Consider the following 20,860-nt stretch of genomic DNA (forward strand, 5'->3'; position numbering starts at 1 on the left):
TTTCCATGCCTACTATGCAGGGGCTTTCTGATGATCAGTGTTTCGTGAATAATTTGGATATTAGCACTGTCTTTTTTTTTTTTAAAGATAGAAGTAGAAACGCAGGTACTACCTTCCTGGGGGCTGATTTTGATCAACCTTGTTTGTCTTTTATAAATCCTTTGGGATTTGTATTGTTCCTGGTGTGGTATTTTGTGTGTATATATGTATATCTATATATGTATTATACACACACACATATATAAGTATCATGGTGATTAGCAAGCTCTACAGTAAATATATGCAAAAGAATGAGAGCAATATCATTAGACACTGAGAGGCCTAAAGTTAAAAGTTATGGTGTTTTTATTACTCTCAGCATTGGTGCACGTCCTGTGTTTTGCAGCCTTCTCCACTGTTGGAAAATTATAAACCAAATACTCAAGGATGGACACACACACACACACACACACACACACACACATATATAAGCATGTTGCACACAGGCATGCAAGTAATATAACATGAATTCACTAATACCTGCTCCTCTGCTCCATTCCATACTTGACTTGGGATGGGGAAGTTACTTTCTGTGAGGAAGGTGTTACTTCCATGCCTTTAGCAGAATCTGTGTGAGCACAGTCTTTCCAAGCACAAATGAGAAAATACAAGTTTAGCCGAGAACCAGGTCTGATCACCACTAGCTCCAGTAGTCATTGAATGTAATGATAGGATTATTCATTGCTGCTATGAACTGCTTGGTTCTGGTTCCACAAGCCACATACATACAAGCTATATTAGCATTTGTTTTGTGCCCTGAAACTCTATTACAAGGAAAAGTGGTAACAAAACCAGCAGCACACAGTGACCCTTTCAGCATTGTGAATGCACTCTGTGAGATCCTGAGAAATCTGGCTCAGGGCTCAGTGCTCACCGCTCAGACAGAGAGGACCCAGTGGTCAGGGTTCTGTGTTTCCTCTCTGGATAAGTAAGTGCAGACATCTGGGAAGCAGACAGTGAAGCAAGACATCCACAGACATTTTGACACAGAATATTGCAGCTCAGAAGTGCAAATATGAATGATTCTGAAGTTCTTCTTTGGAGAAGGATCAGATTATATCTTGCAATATCCATGTGATTCCCTGTTTACAGTCAGGTCAAGAATGCAGTGAATTTCCTAAGAGTATGTGGGTGGACTCGCTCTGTAACCTTTAACCTTTCAAATTCCTCTGGATTGCTGGACTATTTTTGTCACTGGTTTTATGGTTAAAGGGCAACTACACTGGTGGTTAAGGAAGAGATGTCTTATGTTGCTGCTCTTGTAGTTCAAGAGTATAGTAACCTCCAATATCAGCCTCCCACTAATGCATAGTGGCAAAACTCTGCGCTGTACCAAAACTAAATTTTCACAGAAGGATAAAAATGTGTAGAGGAAAACCAGCTTACACTGCTCTATGCATCAGTGCTGGTACACTAATCCAGGTTTATTCCTTGAATGTCCATCTAGTTTCAATGCCATTTCTGTTAGCAGAAATTTCAGTAGAACTCTGTGCATAGTTGCTTTTTCCTGAGACATACCTTCAGCTGTTTTTTGAGGAAGAAAATAAATGTTTTTACAATCACAACAAAATTCCTGTATTTTACCTGCTGTTAAATCCTAGGGATATCTTAGTTACTCAAAAATGATTAATTACAACTCCTGCATGCAAACATGGGGTTCCTAGGACCCAAACTCACTCCTGTGGAGACTAATCCACTGATATTCCCACTAGAGAAGCTCCTAAAATTTATTCTGCCTTCCAGTGGGCAGGTTTGGGAGCTCTAATTCAATCAGTTATCAAAGCAGATACCTAATGTGTAGCACATGAGTAATCTGAACAGCTTGTTGATTCAGGCTCAGGAGCAGATGGTTTAGAGAAAGGCTCCTGAGAATGCATTATATATTTGTTTGTTCCATTAGGCCTGTGGCAGAAGGAGATGTTCTTGTGCTGAGGGCATTTGCGTGGGAGTGGTGAGCTCTGGTTTCGTTCCCAGCTCCCTTCTCCTGTGTGTCCTTGGGCAAGGTCATTTTACACTTTCATGCCTCAGTTACCCCAACAGCAAAAAGCAATGCTCTGGGCCACCAGTATTTGTGAGCTACTTTATCCACAGGTCTCAAAAGGGCAGTTTTTAAATAACTTAGTTTTATGTCAGAGTTGTCAGGAGGAGCAATGTGGTGAGAGCATTCTGCACTGTATTTTCCAGGGGAGGTGTAACTTTCAAACTCTGGGCAAACAAATCTTTACCATGGGGTCCTTGCCTCTGCTGGGGAGGCTGTTTCATTAGGAGAAAACTCATATTCATTTCAGTTTCTCTTGAGTTGTTTTGCAGGAGAACGCAGGTATTTTCTAGTTTAACTTTATCCTAAACCTATAGTACACTAACATACAGATTTTACATTTGTTACAGGCTGTTAAGGGGTAATAATATCTCCACTTGCAGCACTCCCCTCCCCGGGAAAAAGCTGCAGGGCGTAGTTTTCCAAGCTAAGCAGCAAGGTCTGCCATGACCCCAAGCCCTGTCAGTGATAGTGCCAAGTTCAGTTATGACCTTTTATGGTTTTGCTTTTCTCCTGCTGATGGATTTCAAATGAAAGCTTTGCCAGTGCTGTCGGCATGGACAGTGTTCAACTGGCTTTTGCAGCATATTAAATACCTTCCCTGGCTAAGCAGCTTGTGGAATGGAATTAAATTGTTTCTTTCTGTCTGTTCTTTATCTGGCAGACAAATATCACAATAGCTAATAATAGTATTATACAGTAATATGATAACTGGATTTAGAAAGAAAACAAACCAATTTTGAGAACAGATAAAGAAAACTACTTCAGTGACATTGCTTCAGTGCTGTCTCTGTTCATAAAAGAAAGGAAAAAAAGTTTTTCACAGGCTGTGGCTATAGTGTTCTCAGTTTTCAGAGGCTTTCTGCTGGAAAAACATCTCTACTTAAAAGCCAGGGCCATGCGAGCTCTTAATGTGCAGCAAACCCTATCGCCTCGCCTTGGCTCAGCCTGACTCTCACAGCAAGTAGCAGAACAATTTCTATTTCCCTGTACTCAGTTAGATAAGGAGATTGTTGCCTTTTTTGGTCTCTTGGAATGGCTCTTGTGTTCTGAGGACTCTGTAAACTAAGCCACATGGAGAAGGCAGTGAGGTCTTGATAGCACGGTTTCATGTTATGTGGGTGTCCTGGATGAGCTGTGGGTTTGCCCTCTATACAAAAAGAGAGAAAGTCTCTTTCCTTGTGTGAAAGAATTTTCACAGAATCACAGAATATTCTGAGTTGGAAGGGACCCCAGGGATCACCGAGTCCAACTCTTAAGTGAATGGCCTGTACAGGGACTGAACCCACAACCGTGGTGTTATTAGCACCATGCTCTAACCAATACACCACTGAAAAAAAAGGCAATGACATCAAGTCAAATCTGTCTGGTAAATAGCAATGATTTAAAGGCTGAGCATGCTTATGTTTTATGTTTCTCAGAGTGCACAAATAGAAATTAATTGAAGTTTAGTTCAGGCTGTATATCAAAACCTGTTTGCCAAAATATTCTGAGAATTTATCTGAGGAAGGAGTGCAGCTGAATTCAGTTTGAGAGTAAATAACAAGTGTGTGTTTCAGTGCTAGGATGGTCTTTAAAATGGCTTACACATTTCATGTGAGGCCAGCTCATGGCATTATCATTTGCCCTAAGGAACACATGCCACAAAGAATAAACTGGAATCTGACCTCCTTGCTCTTGGGGTAGTGGTAATTTACACCTCCCTTTGTTGAGAAGCAGGGGGTTTTAATCTGTGCCGGGTTTGATGGAGCACAAAGGACTACAAAGCAGTAGAGCCCTCCTTCACATCACCTCTAGTCCCTCTTACTCCTCTCTGCTTGGTTCATGTCTTACAGCACACAGGAGTCACTCCTGCTGCTTCCTCTGTGCTGCTGGTGTCAGTGACTTAATGCAGTCTCTGTGCTGCTGTGCAAATAGTCCCCGAGTCAGGTTTGAGGCCAAATTAGCTGCTTATCCAGCTCCTTTGCCTGCCACAAGGCTTTGGAAGCCAGCTTGGGGCAATCCTACTGATATTCCTAGAGAGATTTACATGCAAAGGCTTTGGAGTTTGTAGGATTCTGACCAGGTTCAACAGGACTGTGTGGATACAGCCAGTCTGACCATGACAATCTAGAATATCATAAGTCTTGATTTAGGGGTCATGTATGTGCTGTAAGTTAGCCAAGGCTGGAGTATCCCTAGTTTTGTATAGTGAAGATTCCTTATTGTGGCTTTCTTTTGTTGCATGTAACCGTGAAATTGAAGTTAGAGCTCAATATTTTAAATTAATTCCTTGTCCTGTAGAAATGTGCACAAGTGCACTTTTCGATGCTTTCCCTTCCTTCTAGTTCACATATTGGATTGTAGCTCTGGTTTAGTCCAGGACAGGAAGAACAAACTTGTGGTCCAATAAAGCCAATGTAAAGCCCTTATAATATAAGCCTAAGTATGGAATAGGACTGTGTGTGTCAAAGACTGCACATGACATGCAGTGGAATATTGGAGACAGACATTAATGGTATAGTAAACACTAAAACTGAAGGACAAAGTAGAGAACTGTGCTTGTCTTCCACACCCCTCTCAACCCATGGGATGTTTTTATTGGAAGCAGTTAATTGTGCTGATAGAGATTTCATATTCCAGAAGGGAATGTAGTTTGGCAAAATATTCTAGCTTTCAATACAGACAGATGAATACAGGGTAACCTTTAAAATCCTCATAGAATAAAATGTTGAGAAATAAAACAGACACATGGAGAGACCATCTGCAGATTCTCTGAATGTGCAGAGCTGTAGAATACCATCCAGTCTGATATCAAATCATTTTTAAGCATGGTAAAATGGTACATATACATCTGTCACATTAAAAAAGAGCAAAGATTAGGCTCTCATTCCTGTCTATGATCTCCCATAGCAGCTACTACAGTATTTATACACTGAACAGATCTGCAAGCAGCAGCACGTGATAGACTTCCAACAGAAACGTGCATCTTTCTGGCTCAATAGAGTCCAGCCAAGGTTGCAGGTTTTCCTCTCTGCCTATTGGGGAAAATGCGTTAGGAATGTAGAAATATTCCCAAGTGGCACTGGAAATGCTACATGGCTTTAGACTATCAGATACTAGTCTAAAGCCATGTAGCATACATATCCTTTGCCACTGATGTCCCCTTGGCCATGAATGGTTTCTCTGCAGTGCTCACGTTCCTAAGCCTTGCTTCTGTAAACGACGCTGGCCAAAGGGATTGCAGTTGTCTAGGTGAGTCATGGAAAGAGAGCTCACTGAGGAAACTGAGGCATAGACAACTGATAAATCATGCCCAGAGTTTCATTTGGAAAGAGAAGTGTGCTGAAAGTCAGCAATGAGAGAGTGTATTTTCATGTCCTGCACAGGAAGCAGGCTACCATGCTCTGCAAATACTGAAACATAGGCACATTTTCTTCATAGAAATTCAGTGCACAGTAGTAAAGCAACCTAACACTTTATTTTTAAAGCAACATATCCACCCAGGTTTGGATGTGTGCATAGCAGATGTCAGACAAACATCAGCAGATGCCACTGTAAGGTGATGAACTACCGGCTTGGCTTTTTCTTCAAAGTATTTTCCTCCTGCTATCAGCAACTGTTCTGCTCTGTTTGGATTTAGGATAAATCGGCTGTTACTTATTCAAGGTCTGCTATCTGCATTTTGAGATGATGCAGTGATGGTTACATAGGAGGGAAAACACGACACAGAGCTGAATATTCTTCTTCTGTAAAGATTTTGAAAAGGACAGAAAATAATTCCCAGCAAGGTCTGCATGGATAATAAGTTGTAGTGAAAAGACGCTGTTGCCACTGTCTGACTAAAATCATACAATCCATGTGTGCCATGCCAGCAGCTCTCTGGTGGGTGCTGTGGGTATGGTACAAAGGTGCTGATACTCTAAATGGTGTGTGAATCCTCACTTCTTGCAGCTTCAGAGAGGCTGGGACAGGATCAGTACAGGGAAGAGGGATGCTCCTGAGGCACCAGGAGATCAAGATTCAGTTCTCATCTTTGCTGCAATCTCTCTTTCTAATCTTAGACAAATCATGTAACTCCTTTGTGATTCATTTCTTTATGTATCTACTCTATAAATTCATGCTTGCTAATAGCCCCTTCCATTCTGCCAGAAAATTAGGTGAGTAAAATGTGACCACTACGGAACAATAAGCTATTCCAGAGGTTAAGGACATCTGGTCTCTGACATGTGTTTAACAAGAGATGTACTGTCTAATGATGACTCCTAGTGGAATGGTGTTTTAAGTGTTGCCAAAATGAATAAAAATAATCTTGATTCTGGCAGTCACTTTTTCTTCCACCTGGGCGTTCTCTTACTGAATGCAATGGAAAAGTCACTGTCCACCTCCCTTCCTTCCTCTCAGTCTTTTCCTTCATACTTGAAAATTTCTATTTATTTATCTTCTAGTAGGTTTAGTTGTGGAGGGAGATGTATTTTTCATCACAACTGAACTAAATTTTTTTTTTCAGGGAAGTCACTGGGCAATTAAACTTGTACTCTTCCAAATAGTGAACTGATACTTAACTATCTTGATCAGATTAGACTGTCCTAATTTTCCTCTCTGTGAGTTAAACCGCAGCAGTCAGAGGAGAGGTTCCTCTGTCCAAGAACCAGAGGCATGTTTCTGACAAATTGTGGCTGTTTCTGTCAGCTCAGTAATTTTCCTAGGAATGATAATTTGAGTAGAGAGGGATATAGTCTGTCACAGTAAGGCTTTGATCAAAGTCTACAAAAGCTTTCCCAGCATTTGGATGTTCTCATTGCATTTTGCCTGCTTTGTGAGCTCTGCTTTTCCTACAGAAAAAGGGATAATGTCCATTAGCAGTTTGAACAAGCAAAATGGACCAGGATTTTATCAGTCCATGTCCAGTGTAACCACTGTTTGTTGCATCTCACACTTTCTATCATTTTTCTTTTCATCTTCTCTCATTTACCTCATCCTTTGATTTCTCTTTCAACCTTTGGCCCCTAGTTCATCCAGATCAACATCATCTTCATTATGTAGGTTTTGCTAGATTAGTTCTGAGAGGATTATTTCCAGAGAAGCTATTTGTTCCCTTAAAAGTTTTTTGAAGTGCTTAACTTCCACAGTTATTTTCTAGAAATTTCTTTTAAAAGTCATAATTTTTCTTAGAAGAACATTAATTTCGATAATTAATCATTAGACTAAATCTTGAAAAAATTATGTAACCTCAAGGCTTTTGTATTTTCTCAGGTGTTTGCATAATTGGCTGCACATCTGCACACCAGGTTCTGGTGATATTGGATCTACTCATGTAAATAAGGACTTCTGTAGCAATCCTCTAACTGAGGAAATACAGAAGTTTCTATCTTCCACTTCCTCAACAAATTCCAAAACGCATATGAGATTTTTAAAATCTCACTATTTAAATTATATATTCTAAGTTGAGCTCCTTCTTACCAAAAAGTGCACTAGACTTCCGAAAACTGCAAAGAGATGAATTTGTTCACGAAACAGTTGGCAGGTAAACTTGTCACCCTTCCAGGCCTTGTTTCCATGGCAACAAACTGGGTTCAGTATTTCTGCTACCCAGGTGTATTTGGATGAGTGGCACCTTGTGAGGCTGTGAAAGGCGAGCAGTGGCCCTGAAGTGTGGAAGCAGATGAAGGGAGCTGAAGAAAGTGCATCACAGTGATGGGATGGTTACAGGGGTGTTCCTCTAAGGAAGATCGCCAAGGAGTGGTTTGCATTATTGTGGGAGATTGCAGGCATAGCTGGGACTGGTTTTAGTCTCCACAGTTTCTGTAAGGATAGCTGTGAAGCAGAGCAATGGAATGGAAAGAGGAGTGTTAGCTAGGGCCAGCAATACCCTGATGGAAGTTCTGTCTCATCCTCACAGTGTGCTTTGCGTACGCTTTTGCAGATAAACCAGACCCACCTGCCGGAACTCCTTGTGCGTCAGACATACGGAGCTCCTCCCTCACCCTCTCATGGTATGGCTCCTCTTATGATGGTGGCAGTGCCGTGCAGTCCTACACCGTGGAGATCTGGAACTCAGTGGATAACAAATGGACAGACCTCACCACCTGCCGCAGCACCTCTTTCAACGTGCAGGACCTGCAGGCTGACCGGGAGTACAAATTCCGCGTGCGAGCTGCTAACGTGTACGGCATCAGCGAGCCCAGCCAAGAGTCTGAGCTGGTAAAAGTTGGAGAGAAACAAGAAGGTTAGTCCTTAAGTGGAAAAAAACCTCTAAATTTGATTGAACTCTACCTTAAGAGTTCCTTAGTGAGGGCAGACCGCTGCACACCCTCCTTCCCATGTCTCTGTGTGGTGAATGCTTGTGCTGGGCTGCAGCTGTGCTCAGGTCCTTCACAGACTTCATTTGGGAGTCTGAGCACATCAGTTTTGCATACAGCCAGTGTGGAAAAGTGGCTTCAGGGATCCCAAATCCCTGCCCTGTGAAAGCAAGCAATGATTCTTGTTCTGGCTTTCTGAGTGAGTACTGGTTGACAGAATTCTGCAGTTCAGTGCACAGGTAATGTGAGATGAAACCTTTCACGCATGTTACACATTCAGTCCATGCCCAGTTGGAAAATGATGATTGGTGGCTTACCTGAAATACACCAATGGATTCATTAAGTTTGTACTAGATGCACTGTGAAAAACAAGTCATAAACACGATCCCAAATTAGCTTTTGGAAATCATGAATGTGCTTGCTGCTAGCCAAGCACAGAATATGAAGCAGAAAATGAATTGGCACCTTGTAGCAAGCTGCAGTTCCCATGCTTTCAATCCCAGCATGCTAGTGCACCTTAGTGCTGTGTCCCCTAGTACACCCAGCCTGTGAGTTCAAGGCTATCCTACTAAGCATGTTGGTTTTCCAGCATTACGGATGCTAAAAATATTTTTTAGGGTTTTTGATTACAGTTGCATGTACTTTTAAAAATATTTGTCAGTATCTTTTGCTTCTTAATTTTTATTTAAGATCTTCTCAAAGAGGTAATAGGGAGTTGGATCATTGTAGAAATTATTCAGAAACTGGTACTAAAACTTGAAACACACAAATGTCAACATTATTTTTCAAAACCAGAAAGTGACATATTTTTGTGCACACCTCCATCTACCTACTGTGCAAACATGACTTTGACAGTCACCTCACCAAAAAGTCCAGACCAGGAACAATGAATTTTACCATTTTTCCTGTCTTTGAGGAGCGGACTATGGGTCGTATCTCTCCCTCCTTACTTACATGTGCAGGCATTTGGAGCTTTAAGTGTTCCACATAACCCTTGTGAAGTTATCTTTTACTGCTAAAGCAAGACAAAATGCCAGCAAAGTGATGCAGCATCACACAACTGTGTAAGCCTCTCAACAGATGTTTCTAAACAAAAGTAAATCATATTTCTCTTCAAGTGCTAAATGAGATGCATGCTGAGAAATTACTTTTCCTCTATTTGCAAGATTTAAAACCAATCTAAATCAAGATGCACCTTCTCTTCAAAGCAGGGAAAATAACATCAGGAGTAGCAATAAAATTGAAAGAAAGCTAGATGGTATTGGCTCTTCATAATAAAATTCCCTGTGTTTGAATGCCCTCTTTCTTTAGTTGCAGGACAAACACCTTCTAGGGTTGGAGACCTGACTCTTCTCTATGTTTGTCTAGAGCAAGCACTACCTGTACTGGACCAAAGCAAACAAGCTATTTTTCTTTTTCAGACTGAGCATTTCCTTACATAGATTTAATACAAAAGGCCAGAATGTGTATGAGTTATTGTGATACACATTTTAAAATGCAACAAAAAAGTTGTTTTGTGCAAAAAGAAAATGTGTTCTGTTTGTAGGAGGAGGGATTGTCTTTGTGCTCTCAACTCCGGGGCTTATTGATTTCAATTCTTGGTACTGCAGATAGCATGGAGAAAGAGCAAGTCATCTAAAGAGTGATTTTTCAAGTGTGTGGTTATAACTGGTGCTTTAATTAAAGGAGCAGAAAACGCATGTGTTCAGTACCTGTCAAAGTTAGGACTTAAAGCTGCCATCTATGTAAACACTTAGCTGAGTAACTTGGGATTTTCCAGGCTGTCAGGAAGTCTGATTACTGATTTTCATACTGAGGTGGTCAGCACATATTAGCAGTGTCATTATGATCTTAGTGAAGAAAGGCATGGCTAAATTTTCACTGTGCATTTAAAGAAAACAGCTACTAAAATAAGCTTGTTAAGTGACAACAGATTAAAGCACACATTGCCATGTTTGAGGAAAATTTGGTACTGTTGACTCACTTCCGAGAAAGGTTTTAGCACAGCTACTCAGCACTTACCAAGATCAGATTTGTTCCACTTATATAATTTAGGCTTCCACTGGTGGACCAAACTGTTTCTATTCCATGGCTTTATTGCAATGTCACTGCAGAACCGGGCACTGACTTCTTGCCTAAGCAGCATTTGGCAGACATTACCTACTGGCAGCCTGGCTGGGAGCAGCTCCCTTATGCAGCCCTTAAAAGGGGAGGAAAATGTGATATGCTCTGTGCAGGAGTGGTTTGTAGCTGAGGAAGGTCTGAGGACAGCTACCCCGGGTGGGGAAGGCTGCCTTCCCTCCCTGCTCTTCTGGTAGATCTCTGCAAAGCAGCTCATCTGTGCAGGAATATGCAAGGGTTGCAACTCCAGGAAAAAAAAAAAAAAAGGCTTTAGCAACAGACTTTATCCACTTGATTGGCTTTGCTACCAGCAGACAGATGCAGCATTTTGTGTAGGATGTGAAAGGCTGATGCCTTAGACCAGCTATCCGCTCACCCTTTATTTCTTTTGTTTTCTTCTCATCCTCTGCATCTAACTCTGTGCTCTAATGCACCTAGCAGCACCCAGAGTACTGCATTAATGTTTCATAACACAAATATGTTGACAGAGAGGGGGATAAATCCCTTGGTTAGGCTTGCACTCCGCGATGGCAAAGTGCAGCTTCAGCAGCTACGGTGAGAATTGAACATGTCACTGTGCAACAAACAGGCTTTGCAGTTTCTCAAATTAATGGTCACAGCCACAGGTCTTAGGAGCAAGCCCAAGCAGTTAAGTAATGTATGACAACATTCCAGCTTTAGCCCCTTTCCCCTCATACCCTCAGGCAGTGCTACTGGCAGTTCATGTATATGAAAATTAGAAATGAAAATCAGGACACTCAGGCCAGCTTTGACTTAGGTCACTGGGTTCACCTGTCTTTGAGTCTGCCTGCAGAACTGAGGCTCCTTTTGGACCTCAGTGATTACAGAATTCAGCCATGCTCGGGGGAATGCATGCTGTTCAAATTTTCTCAATATCTCGAGTCTGACAAGTTCATCTGGATGCTTTGCAGGGAATCTTTTCATGTAAAAACTTGCTTAACTTTTGGCTTCACAATCCAAAAAAGGCACATCAAAGCCAAGAAAAAATTGTCATTGAACAAGAAGTGTTATTGGTTTTAATATTTTTAATTTATTTGTTTATTTTATTTTATGTTATTTTATTTTATTTTATGGTTTCAGGCAAATAGTAGGCAGGTATAATTGACAAACTGCAAACCACAGGAGCAGGTATAACTGCAAACCACAGGAACTTGATTTATTCAGAAATGGTGACTAGACTGTGACTGGATAGTCAATAGTGATGAAGAAGGGGTGAAGAGATTTTAATTTTTAAGTTAATGCACAAACTCCCTGACTGCTTTTTGCTGCTTTGCCATAGGGTCTATCTGTTGTCCACGTCACTGTGAATAATTTGACTATCTTATGTAAGTACCATATCCCATATAAAAATTTATTCATGTCTTTTTACTTTCATCACAGAACCTAAAGAGGATGAAGCGGAGCTATCTGACGATGGTAAGAAGTGCATGTTTTAAACAGGACAAATGCAAATCTGTGTTCTTCATTCACATTTTCTGGAGTGTTTTAATCATGGTCCTTAATGCTTATTTGTAGAGGGGAAAGAAACAGAGGTCGAATATCGGACAGTTACAATCAACACTGAACAGAAGGTGTCAGATGTCTATAACATCGAAGAAAGACTGGGATCGTAAGTACTGGACCCTGCTTTTGAAGACACACAGTTTTCAAGGCCACCTGCTAGTTATAATGATCATGTGCATTTATTCTCTGACTATCTTGCACTTTCAACATCCTGGTTGGGCTCCTTTGTTGCGGTAAAAATAGATTTTAACACATTGTGGCCTCCACTCCATAAAGATCCTTTGCTCCTACTAGCTGATAATTTTAAATAGGCACTACATGTGTTTCTGGCAAGGAAAACAGAGCCCACAAATGAACAAAGCTAGAGGATTCATTGGTTTTTCAGTGTCCTAAAACCTATCTCAAAAAAAGAGTACACATTGTGTACTTGCATTTCCATTCTATCCATTAGTGGTAATAAGATTATCCTGCCCACGGGCTGGAATCTCTGTTGACAGCAGCCATAATCCCAACAGCATTAATACTATTGCTGAGAGAAGGTCAGTGATTAGTCTGGCTGTGTTTCTCAGGGCCCCAGCTCGTGGTGGTGTGAACTGCAGGCCATGATAATCTTTCAGTGATCAGTGCTGAAGGCCAGGGATCCTGTGTGCTGCCAATAACACATCCTGAGAAGTGTAACACAGAGGTAGAATTGTACATTACAGCAATGGGAAACAATAGTACTGACACCCCGAACATTCAGATTCTGATTTCACCTACATCCTATACCTGAGATGTCCCATCTGCTGCCCCTTCAGAGGTGTATGACCTACAGAAAACTGTGTGCAGAAAGACCTGAATTAAAGCCTGGTAGGAGTCCCAGTTTTTGAGCCCTCCTATATAAGACTTGTTAACTGGAATGGCAGAGTATCTCTAAACATGGTATTCATTCAAAAGTTCTTGCAGATTGCTCTGCACAAAATCAGTATAGAATAATACTTGATATTAAGACATTTTTATTTCAGAATGGAATGGTTGTGCTGGAATATATAGTAAATTGTTGCTATTTGTGGTGGCCCATATATTGCAAAAACATTTTATGGAAATAGTTATATATTTTCAGGGGAAAATTTGGACAAGTCTTCAGGCTTGTGGAAAAGAAGACTGGAAAAGTTTGGGCAGGGAAATTTTTCAAAGCATATTCTGCTAAGGAAAAAGAAAACATAAGGGATGAAATCAGCATCATGAACTGCCTACACCATCCAAAACTTGTCCAATGTGTAGATGCCTTTGAAGAAAAAGCCAACATCGTTATGGTATTGGAAATGTAAGTATAAAGCAGAACACACCAACAAAGTTAATCATGTTGAAAATAATTGTGTGTACAAAAGTAGCAACTTACAGACACAGGACCGTCAAATGCTTCAGGATTTGCAGGGCTTGGATTGTTTTCAGATCTTGCAAGATTTTCCAAGTATTTATACAACTTGTTTAAACTGTGTAAGTAAATCTGTGTTAATCTTTTAAAAATCAGTCAATATGTTTTACAGTTTTGTCTTGTTTGCTTGTTTCTTAAAGTACATGTGGTGGGGTTTTGCACCTTACTCTTATTGCCTGCTTGGGAGAGGTGAGAGAACCAAATTAACTGCATTTTGAACTTTCATTTAGAACAAAAATATGTTTAAGGAGGAGAACTTTTTTTACTTAAGGCAGTTCTAAACGTGTTGAACAGGCTTCACAAACAATAAAGGCCAGTATGACCAATGTCTGCATCATCCATAATGCACCTGCTTAGTGTGAATTCTATACTTGTGGCAGTACCAGCTGGAAAGGAAATCAAATCCTGATCTGTGCTGATGTTTTTCCCAAAAAGTTACTTTAGTTACAGTTCTGCTGCCACACTGACTTCATGTGCTCTCTGATGCAAGGAGAAGCAGTTTTCTTGCTGGCTGGAAGTTCTAAGTAAGATATAAATTGTTTGAGGCAAAAGAGACTATATGTCTATTTTGCTTGCTTGGCACTTGCTTAGATTATCTGCAAACTACTACTGCACTGCATATTTCAGAGACTGGATTTTACAACCCTGGAACTTATGTGCAGGAAGGTGTTTTTATTTTTAAATTAAGCAGTTGAGCAAACTGATGATGGTAAAGGAAGGGAACCCTACTTAGCTTGGAACTGAGAGCTGGCAGACCTAATGGAAAACAGGGAGATGTATAAAGAGTCTGGAATAGCATATGGCTTTACACTCCATTAGTTCCCCCCTGGCAGCAAAGGGGTTTTACTCTTTAAAAATATAGAAAACTGCAATCAAATTTAAAGTAGTTTTGTTACCCAGTCTCACTAGGATGTGGATTTAGTTTGGAGTGGCCACCTTTTATGGTTTTTGAGTCCCCCTCCCATCCCCCTCCCAACATTTCCATTGTGTCAAGCAGCAGCAGAGCAGGCAGGTCTGGGCAGTGAGGTGTGTGACCCCTGTGTCAGGTGACTTGGTAGCCTCTCTGCTGTCACATTATCCAGCTGACACAATCCCAGCCCAGCAACTGCACCTGTATTGATAAAGAGCCTCCAAGGGATCATTTCTGCTGTGATATAGCATTTCTTTGCATTCAAAGAAGTTGTGGGAAATACCTTTAAAATTCTTACTATCCAAGCTGTTTGTTTTATTTCCATCAGAGTTTAAATGCATGGATTTCAAATAAATCAAGCTCACCTGCTATCAGTCTCTTTTAAATCAGATTTTAGCAGTGACTGGAATTTAGGAGCTCCCCTTCTACTCAAATTGATGAGAAGCACCCTTATATTTTGCTTCCTGATATTTATTCTAAATTGTTCATTCTAATTTTATTCCCATACCTTTCCTAGAACCTTTTAAACTTCATACTCTCTGCTTTTAGTATTTCTTATTACACTATTTTATATTATTTGATTTCATATTAAAAAAAAAATCTGATTTTTTTATTATTACTTTTAAATTAAACACTATAATGATGTGCTCTTGCCTGGAAACCTTTCCATCTGACATTTACTGGAAGTCAGAGGCAAATCTCAGGCATTTCCTTTTCAAATATAGGAAAATATTGGTTCCTCCATAAGCATCTCAGTGGAAAAAGTAAATCTGAAAATAGTAGCCTGTTGTCAATGTAAGTCAGCACTGGGAGATAAGTGCCTCAAAGTTTTATATACCTCAGATAGTTTATTTTTACATAGATCAGAAGGAGATTATTGTATTGCAAATTAAGATTATTGGAGCAAAATCTCAGCACTAAATTCTATCATTTGATGTGATTTAAGCTGGTACAAGTTACTTCGGTTTTCTCTTCTTTTCTAAGGTAGATTTTTAAAAATACTGTTGAGTATTTGCCTGGGCAACTCTAAGGTAGATTCTTTTCACTGTTCCTACTGGACCAAAAACCTTAGATGTGTATTCTGTGATTCCACAGACATGAATATTTTCCTATATGACTCATGTAGAGAAGACTGAAAAGAGGAGAACCCAGAAAAAAAAGAGAGATTTAGATTCTGAACTAGTTGGACTGTTTGAACAAAGCCGACTTCTCCACCTGTGTATGTGTAGAACCTCATCCACACTGGTTTTATTCAGCTTCCTAACTGGCAAAATCAAACTGGATTTAGCTCCTGATATAAATGCAACAATATTCATCCCATAAGCGCATTGCAGTTTAATCTACCATTGCTACGAGAGTGTTGAGAGCTCCCATGGTAAAAACAGCAGGCAGATGTATTAACAGTAGTTCATTTACAAAAATGTGCTAAAAAAGTGGTGCTTGAGACAATGGTACAATTTCTGAAAAGTTTTCCCTTTGGGGATCTGAAAAGGATGGCACTTTTATAGCCCAAGTAAGTTGTCACTATCTGCATTAAACAGTCAAAACAACTGGTACATTTTAGTATGAGGATGATTATCATTTGGAATTGCAGAGTAATCCAGATATAAACATTTTGCCTGCAGATGTTTTCATAAACACCCATACTGGTTAATGTCTTAGCAAAGCAACAACAAACTAGATCCCCTGAATGTTTATTCAACAGGTCTGGCAATACTATTGCTTTAGGTTACAAATGTGCTCTTACCCAACATAACCCCTCAGTTTGTCAAGCATAGGCTCTTCTTACTATTTTTATATTCATAGGAAACCACAATAGCATTTCTAATTACATATTTTATGAAATCTTATAGCCAAAGCAAGAAATGCATCCAGAACTTCAGATGTTTCAAATTCAGTTTGGTACATGAGGGATATAATCATGTATCTGGCAACCTGCAAACATGGAAAGGCTGCTTTTCTGTTGTGTATTTTCTTTCTGTAACTGAAATGTGCAATTGCATTTGGCAACAAGCATGAATGCTGCAAAATATTAAACCATATAAAGACCATGGTGTGTTTAATTTCTAAAAGCAAAGCTGCTTTTCACTACGCGTTCCTTTCTTTACGGGTCATTCACCCACAGCATAAGAAAAAAGTATTTCCCATCTTTGGATGCAAGCAGATAAACCAGTTGAGTGATTACTCAGAATTTAAAATAACAACAACAACAAAAACCCAAAAAACAAAAAACACAAACAAAACAAAACACAAACACAAAACAAAAAAACACCAAAACCAACAAGTCACAAATTATGCTTCATTAAATCTAGGTTAAAAATGTCCCACTTCAGTTTCATGAACAGTTCAATCGAGGAGATGCTACCCTAGAAAGACCAATTATTTCACATCTTAAATTAGCATAAAAATGGAATTGACCTACAAGAAATGTGATGAGGGCTCAGCTAAAAATACCACACTGAAAGTGTTGTGGGTTATATCCTTCTCCTGTCATGGCTAAGGAGGAAATTCCCTCTGAGCTCATTTGGGTCAGTAATTTACCGTTTGAGCTTTGCATTCCAATTAACCATATCATCGGAATTCTTCCTTCCTAGCCCTTGTCACTCTCAATCTCTCTTTTTTCTGAATTTTTGCTCATGTGCTTGAAATTCTGTCCTCTTTCCCTGGGACCCATTCCATGTATTTTAGTTTTCTTTATTTCTAAATTACATTATCTACCTTTGTTCACTGATGGATGGTACAAGGAAAGGAAGACATGGGAAATGTGTGCTCAGAGTCGGGAGCAGTGCTACAAAGACATGTTAGCAGGGTGGCAATCACAGAGCACACACTTCACTGTCAGCTGCAGGTGACCCAGTCCTAGAGGCAGGGTGTAAATCCCTCCTGCCTGGAATAACAACAGCGGTGTTTCACAGTTCTCACCTGCGACAGAGATTCAGAACAGAAAACATTTATTGATTTATACCACACACAAGAGGTGATTCTTCCCACATTTTCTGTGTGGGTATGGAAAATGCAATTACAAAACACAGATTGCATCCTGAAGTGACTGCTGCAAGCTTGAACTCTCTGTATTGCTGTAAAAAAAAAAGGTCTGATTACTCCCCAAATGAATATGTTACAGAAGTCTCTTCTTATTCTGTCTTTCACAGGGTTTCTGGAGGAGAACTCTTTGAACGAATCATTGATGAAGACTTTGAACTGACAGAGAGAGAGTGCATTAAATACATGAAGCAGATTTCAGAAGGAGTTCAATACATTCATAAGCAGGGTATTGTCCACTTGGATTTGAAGCCAGAAAATATTATGTGTGTCAACAAGACTGGTACAAGTATCAAACTCATCGACTTTGGACTCGCAAGAAGATTAGGTAATGAATTCTCTGCCTATTTAAGTATCACAGGGGGAAAGGGCAGAACAAACAGTAATTCATGATACCTATTATATTCTTTCATGTATAGAGAGTAAATAAACTATGTTTCCTATAAATATTTCTGGTTTTAGGAAGAAATAGAAAAGGGAGAAAAGAAGACATTCAAGAGTGAGAGTAGGGCACCTCATCTTCAAGAGAAGTTTGCAGTGAGGTGTACACAATCTACCTGCCTGTTTCTACAGCAGGGTATCCCTGTAGATTCCACCTAAAATACACAGTAGTAGTAATGTTAAAAAATATTTACATTTGGTACCATCAAGCACTAACTCTCTAACTGAATGCTTCATGAATACTACAAATCCTCAAAACTTTTTTAACAGCAGGGATTTAGGTGATGCTCTAGAAGCCTTTCAGATAATTACAGTCAATTTACATTTTCCCGTTATTTTTATCATTTCTTATCATAAACAGCAGGATGTTGTCATACATGTTAAACATCGTAGGAATGCTATAAAGAGCTGTGTAATAGCACTACTTAAAAATAATGCAATTGGGGGAAATTCCATTTGACAAGCCCTTCCTCTTCCTAAGCTGCTTTTTAGCAGCTTTCTATCATTCGTTTTGGTCTAAGCTTCCAACATGCTCTACAACTTGAAAGCCAAAGACCTTCAAAAGTTCTTGTCTTCATATTGTTCAGCTCTAAAAAGCAGCCCTTCAGTTGTGTTGTCAGTGTTAAACAATACCAACATCCCACACTGATCTTTGTATTTTCACAAAAGAAATAAAAATCATTCCAGGAATTAAAAGAAACAAAAATAGTTTACGAACCTGTTACACTGGGAGAGCCGAGATTTGTGGATCTCCTGACAATAATTGATTAGGACAACTTATATGAATTCCTACTCTGTATATAAAGGGGCCCAGAGCTGGATTCTTACTGGAAATCTTTTGCCTTCCCTCTTTGAAAACGTATTAATTTTAAAATTGTTAATACTTACTAAAAAGTAGAACAATGATTTTTCAGAACAATGATTTTACTACCAGCTACCTTTTGTTATCTGCCTAAATGCTGCTCATCCTACTACTTTTGACACTTAAATAACAGACTACTGCATTCCCAAGAATGGTTTGTTGAATGAATAGGGGAAAAGAAGTCTGCTTTGAAGAATTTTAGATGATGTTCTGCTCCAAAAGTGCATTAAATGAATCTTGGTCACATGGACACTGTTAACTCAGAGATAAGATGTCTATTTTATTTATTTTAAAAAGACATCACTGCCATTTCTGTTCCTTCACCAGCATAGAGCCAGTAGTGTTCTGGGAACATGAACTGATTTTGTTCTTGTTCAGGAAATGGATGAACTGTTAACTAAGTTCCAGTGCTGGTGGTTTTGTGTGAGAGGTGTGGGAAAGATTTCAGCCCACGATGTTCCAGCTGTCAGCCTGAAAACTGTACATTTACTGCTGCACTGAGTGGATTTCATCAACAAGAGATATAATGTAAACACAGAATACCCTTCAGACCACAGTTACACCCACATTTAGCAAACGGAAGATCCTATTTTCGGTAGCCTGTTCATGTCCATCAGCTTTCTCACTTTTCTGTTAATCTTGTGGCATCACAGTACATTGCATGGCTGACAGCAGCTTGTGAGTTGCACCAGTCATGCCATAGACAGGAAAGCTCTAAACTCCAGTTAACTTCTCTTGGTGTAGAAGGATGAGAGTTGTGGGTGCTGATGCTGATTCTGATTTTACAATGCTGTACATTCATTTGGCTTAACATGCTGCTAATTCTTGCCAGGTTCCATTGTAGGTATTTGCTATTCATCATCCTCCCATTCTGGATGACTCCATCGTGGGTGGCATTCCCTAGGAAGGGAAAGGGCCCTTCCATTCCATGCCCAGCAAGCACAAGAACTGTTTTAATTTCAAAGACAACTGTGACATTTCAGTTGATATGATTTCCAAAAGTAGAAAACAACTTTTACTGTTTCATTTACTCACAAAAATTGTTAAAACCACTTTTCACTAATGCCTGCTTCTTGCCGGCTGTCTTATGTGGTGCACTGAGGGCATGTTCCTCCACTTGTGTTCCTTCGAGATTTATGATTTTGAAATTGGTTGTCAAATTCACTTTGGCATTGATAGATGTGGGATTGGAGCCCTCATCCTACAGACCTGACCCTGACTGAGCAGAAACTGCTCAGCCAAGAGATTGTTGAAGGGAGCAGGGGCTGATTCTGCACTTCAGCTTCTGAGATTGAATTTTTTGTAACTACTGCAAACTAGTGCCTCTAAATATTCAGTGTTTTGATCAGTTTTAAAGATATTAGGATCAGCTCCTTCTGCAGTCATCTTCTGCAGCTAATTAGTTCTCTTGCACTGTCCGGAAATACCAAAGCTGCAGTGGGATATTTTCCTGACCTTTTTTGGTGTGCTGAGGAACACATGTAGAAAATTGTTTAAGATAAACTTCTTGAGGAGAAAAGAGAATGGTTTCTGAGTACTGTAAAGATTTTTTTTTTAATCAGTTGATTATACACAATGTCAGCAACAGTTTCCAGCTAGCTTGTCAGCTTTCTATCTGAACTAAGGGATATCCAAACACAGATCCTACTTGTGTACTAAGCTCATAAACAACTGGGTAAAGACTTGACATATTACTGCATAGAAAGGGTCTTACTCTTCTCCTTTCTTTTTTCTTTATACACAGAAAATGCTGTGTCAGTTGTTTCACACTCTATGCTTGCACTTAAATGCCATGTTTTCAAAAAAACCCCCACATTTCTCTGACCTGTGGGCAGCAGATTTCATACACCAGCCTTTTGCATACACAGTTCCTCATGGTAGTTTACACAGTGCACACTCCAAACTTGGATGTGAAAATCTGAGCCTGAGACTTGGATGATCACGATGAAGCTTTTAGAAAATAGGTTCATTGTGATAAATTTCAGTAATTTCTTGTAAGGACAGTTTGAAAAAAAATGTAAGTGTTGACTTTGAAATGAAGGCAGATGGGAAAATGGGATCTTAGGCTTCCCATTTGCACTTGGAAAAGGAAGGTGATCTCTCACTCCTCATTGTCACTGTGGAGAAGACATTGCCCTTCTTTTAGGCTAAGTCATTTTAGAGTGCATGTTAGAAAAAGTATACT

The 20,860-nt window shown here is 39.7% G+C and overlaps 1 protein-coding gene across 4 annotated transcripts in view; it reads left to right on the forward strand.

The window, feature by feature from the left end:
- Nucleotides 1-20,860, forward strand: part of MYLK (myosin light chain kinase) — a 197,406-nt gene that overhangs the window by 159,025 nt on the left and 17,521 nt on the right. For all 4 annotated transcript variants that reach the window (XM_017740149.1, XM_008638240.2, XM_017740151.1 and 1 more), the window contains 5 exons: nt 7,983-8,285; nt 11,881-11,916; nt 12,016-12,109; nt 13,106-13,309; nt 17,483-17,700. In XM_017740149.1, coding sequence (XP_017595638.1) covers nt 7,983-8,285; nt 11,881-11,916; nt 12,016-12,109; nt 13,106-13,309; nt 17,483-17,700 — 855 coding nt within the window. The remainder of the gene's footprint in view (nt 1-7,982; nt 8,286-11,880; nt 11,917-12,015; nt 12,110-13,105; nt 13,310-17,482; nt 17,701-20,860) is intronic.

Source organism: Corvus brachyrhynchos, unplaced genomic scaffold, assembly GCF_000691975.1.
Source record: "Corvus brachyrhynchos isolate BGI_N302 unplaced genomic scaffold, ASM69197v1 scaffold126, whole genome shotgun sequence".
NCBI classification, from domain to species: Eukaryota; Metazoa; Chordata; class Aves; order Passeriformes; family Corvidae; genus Corvus; species Corvus brachyrhynchos.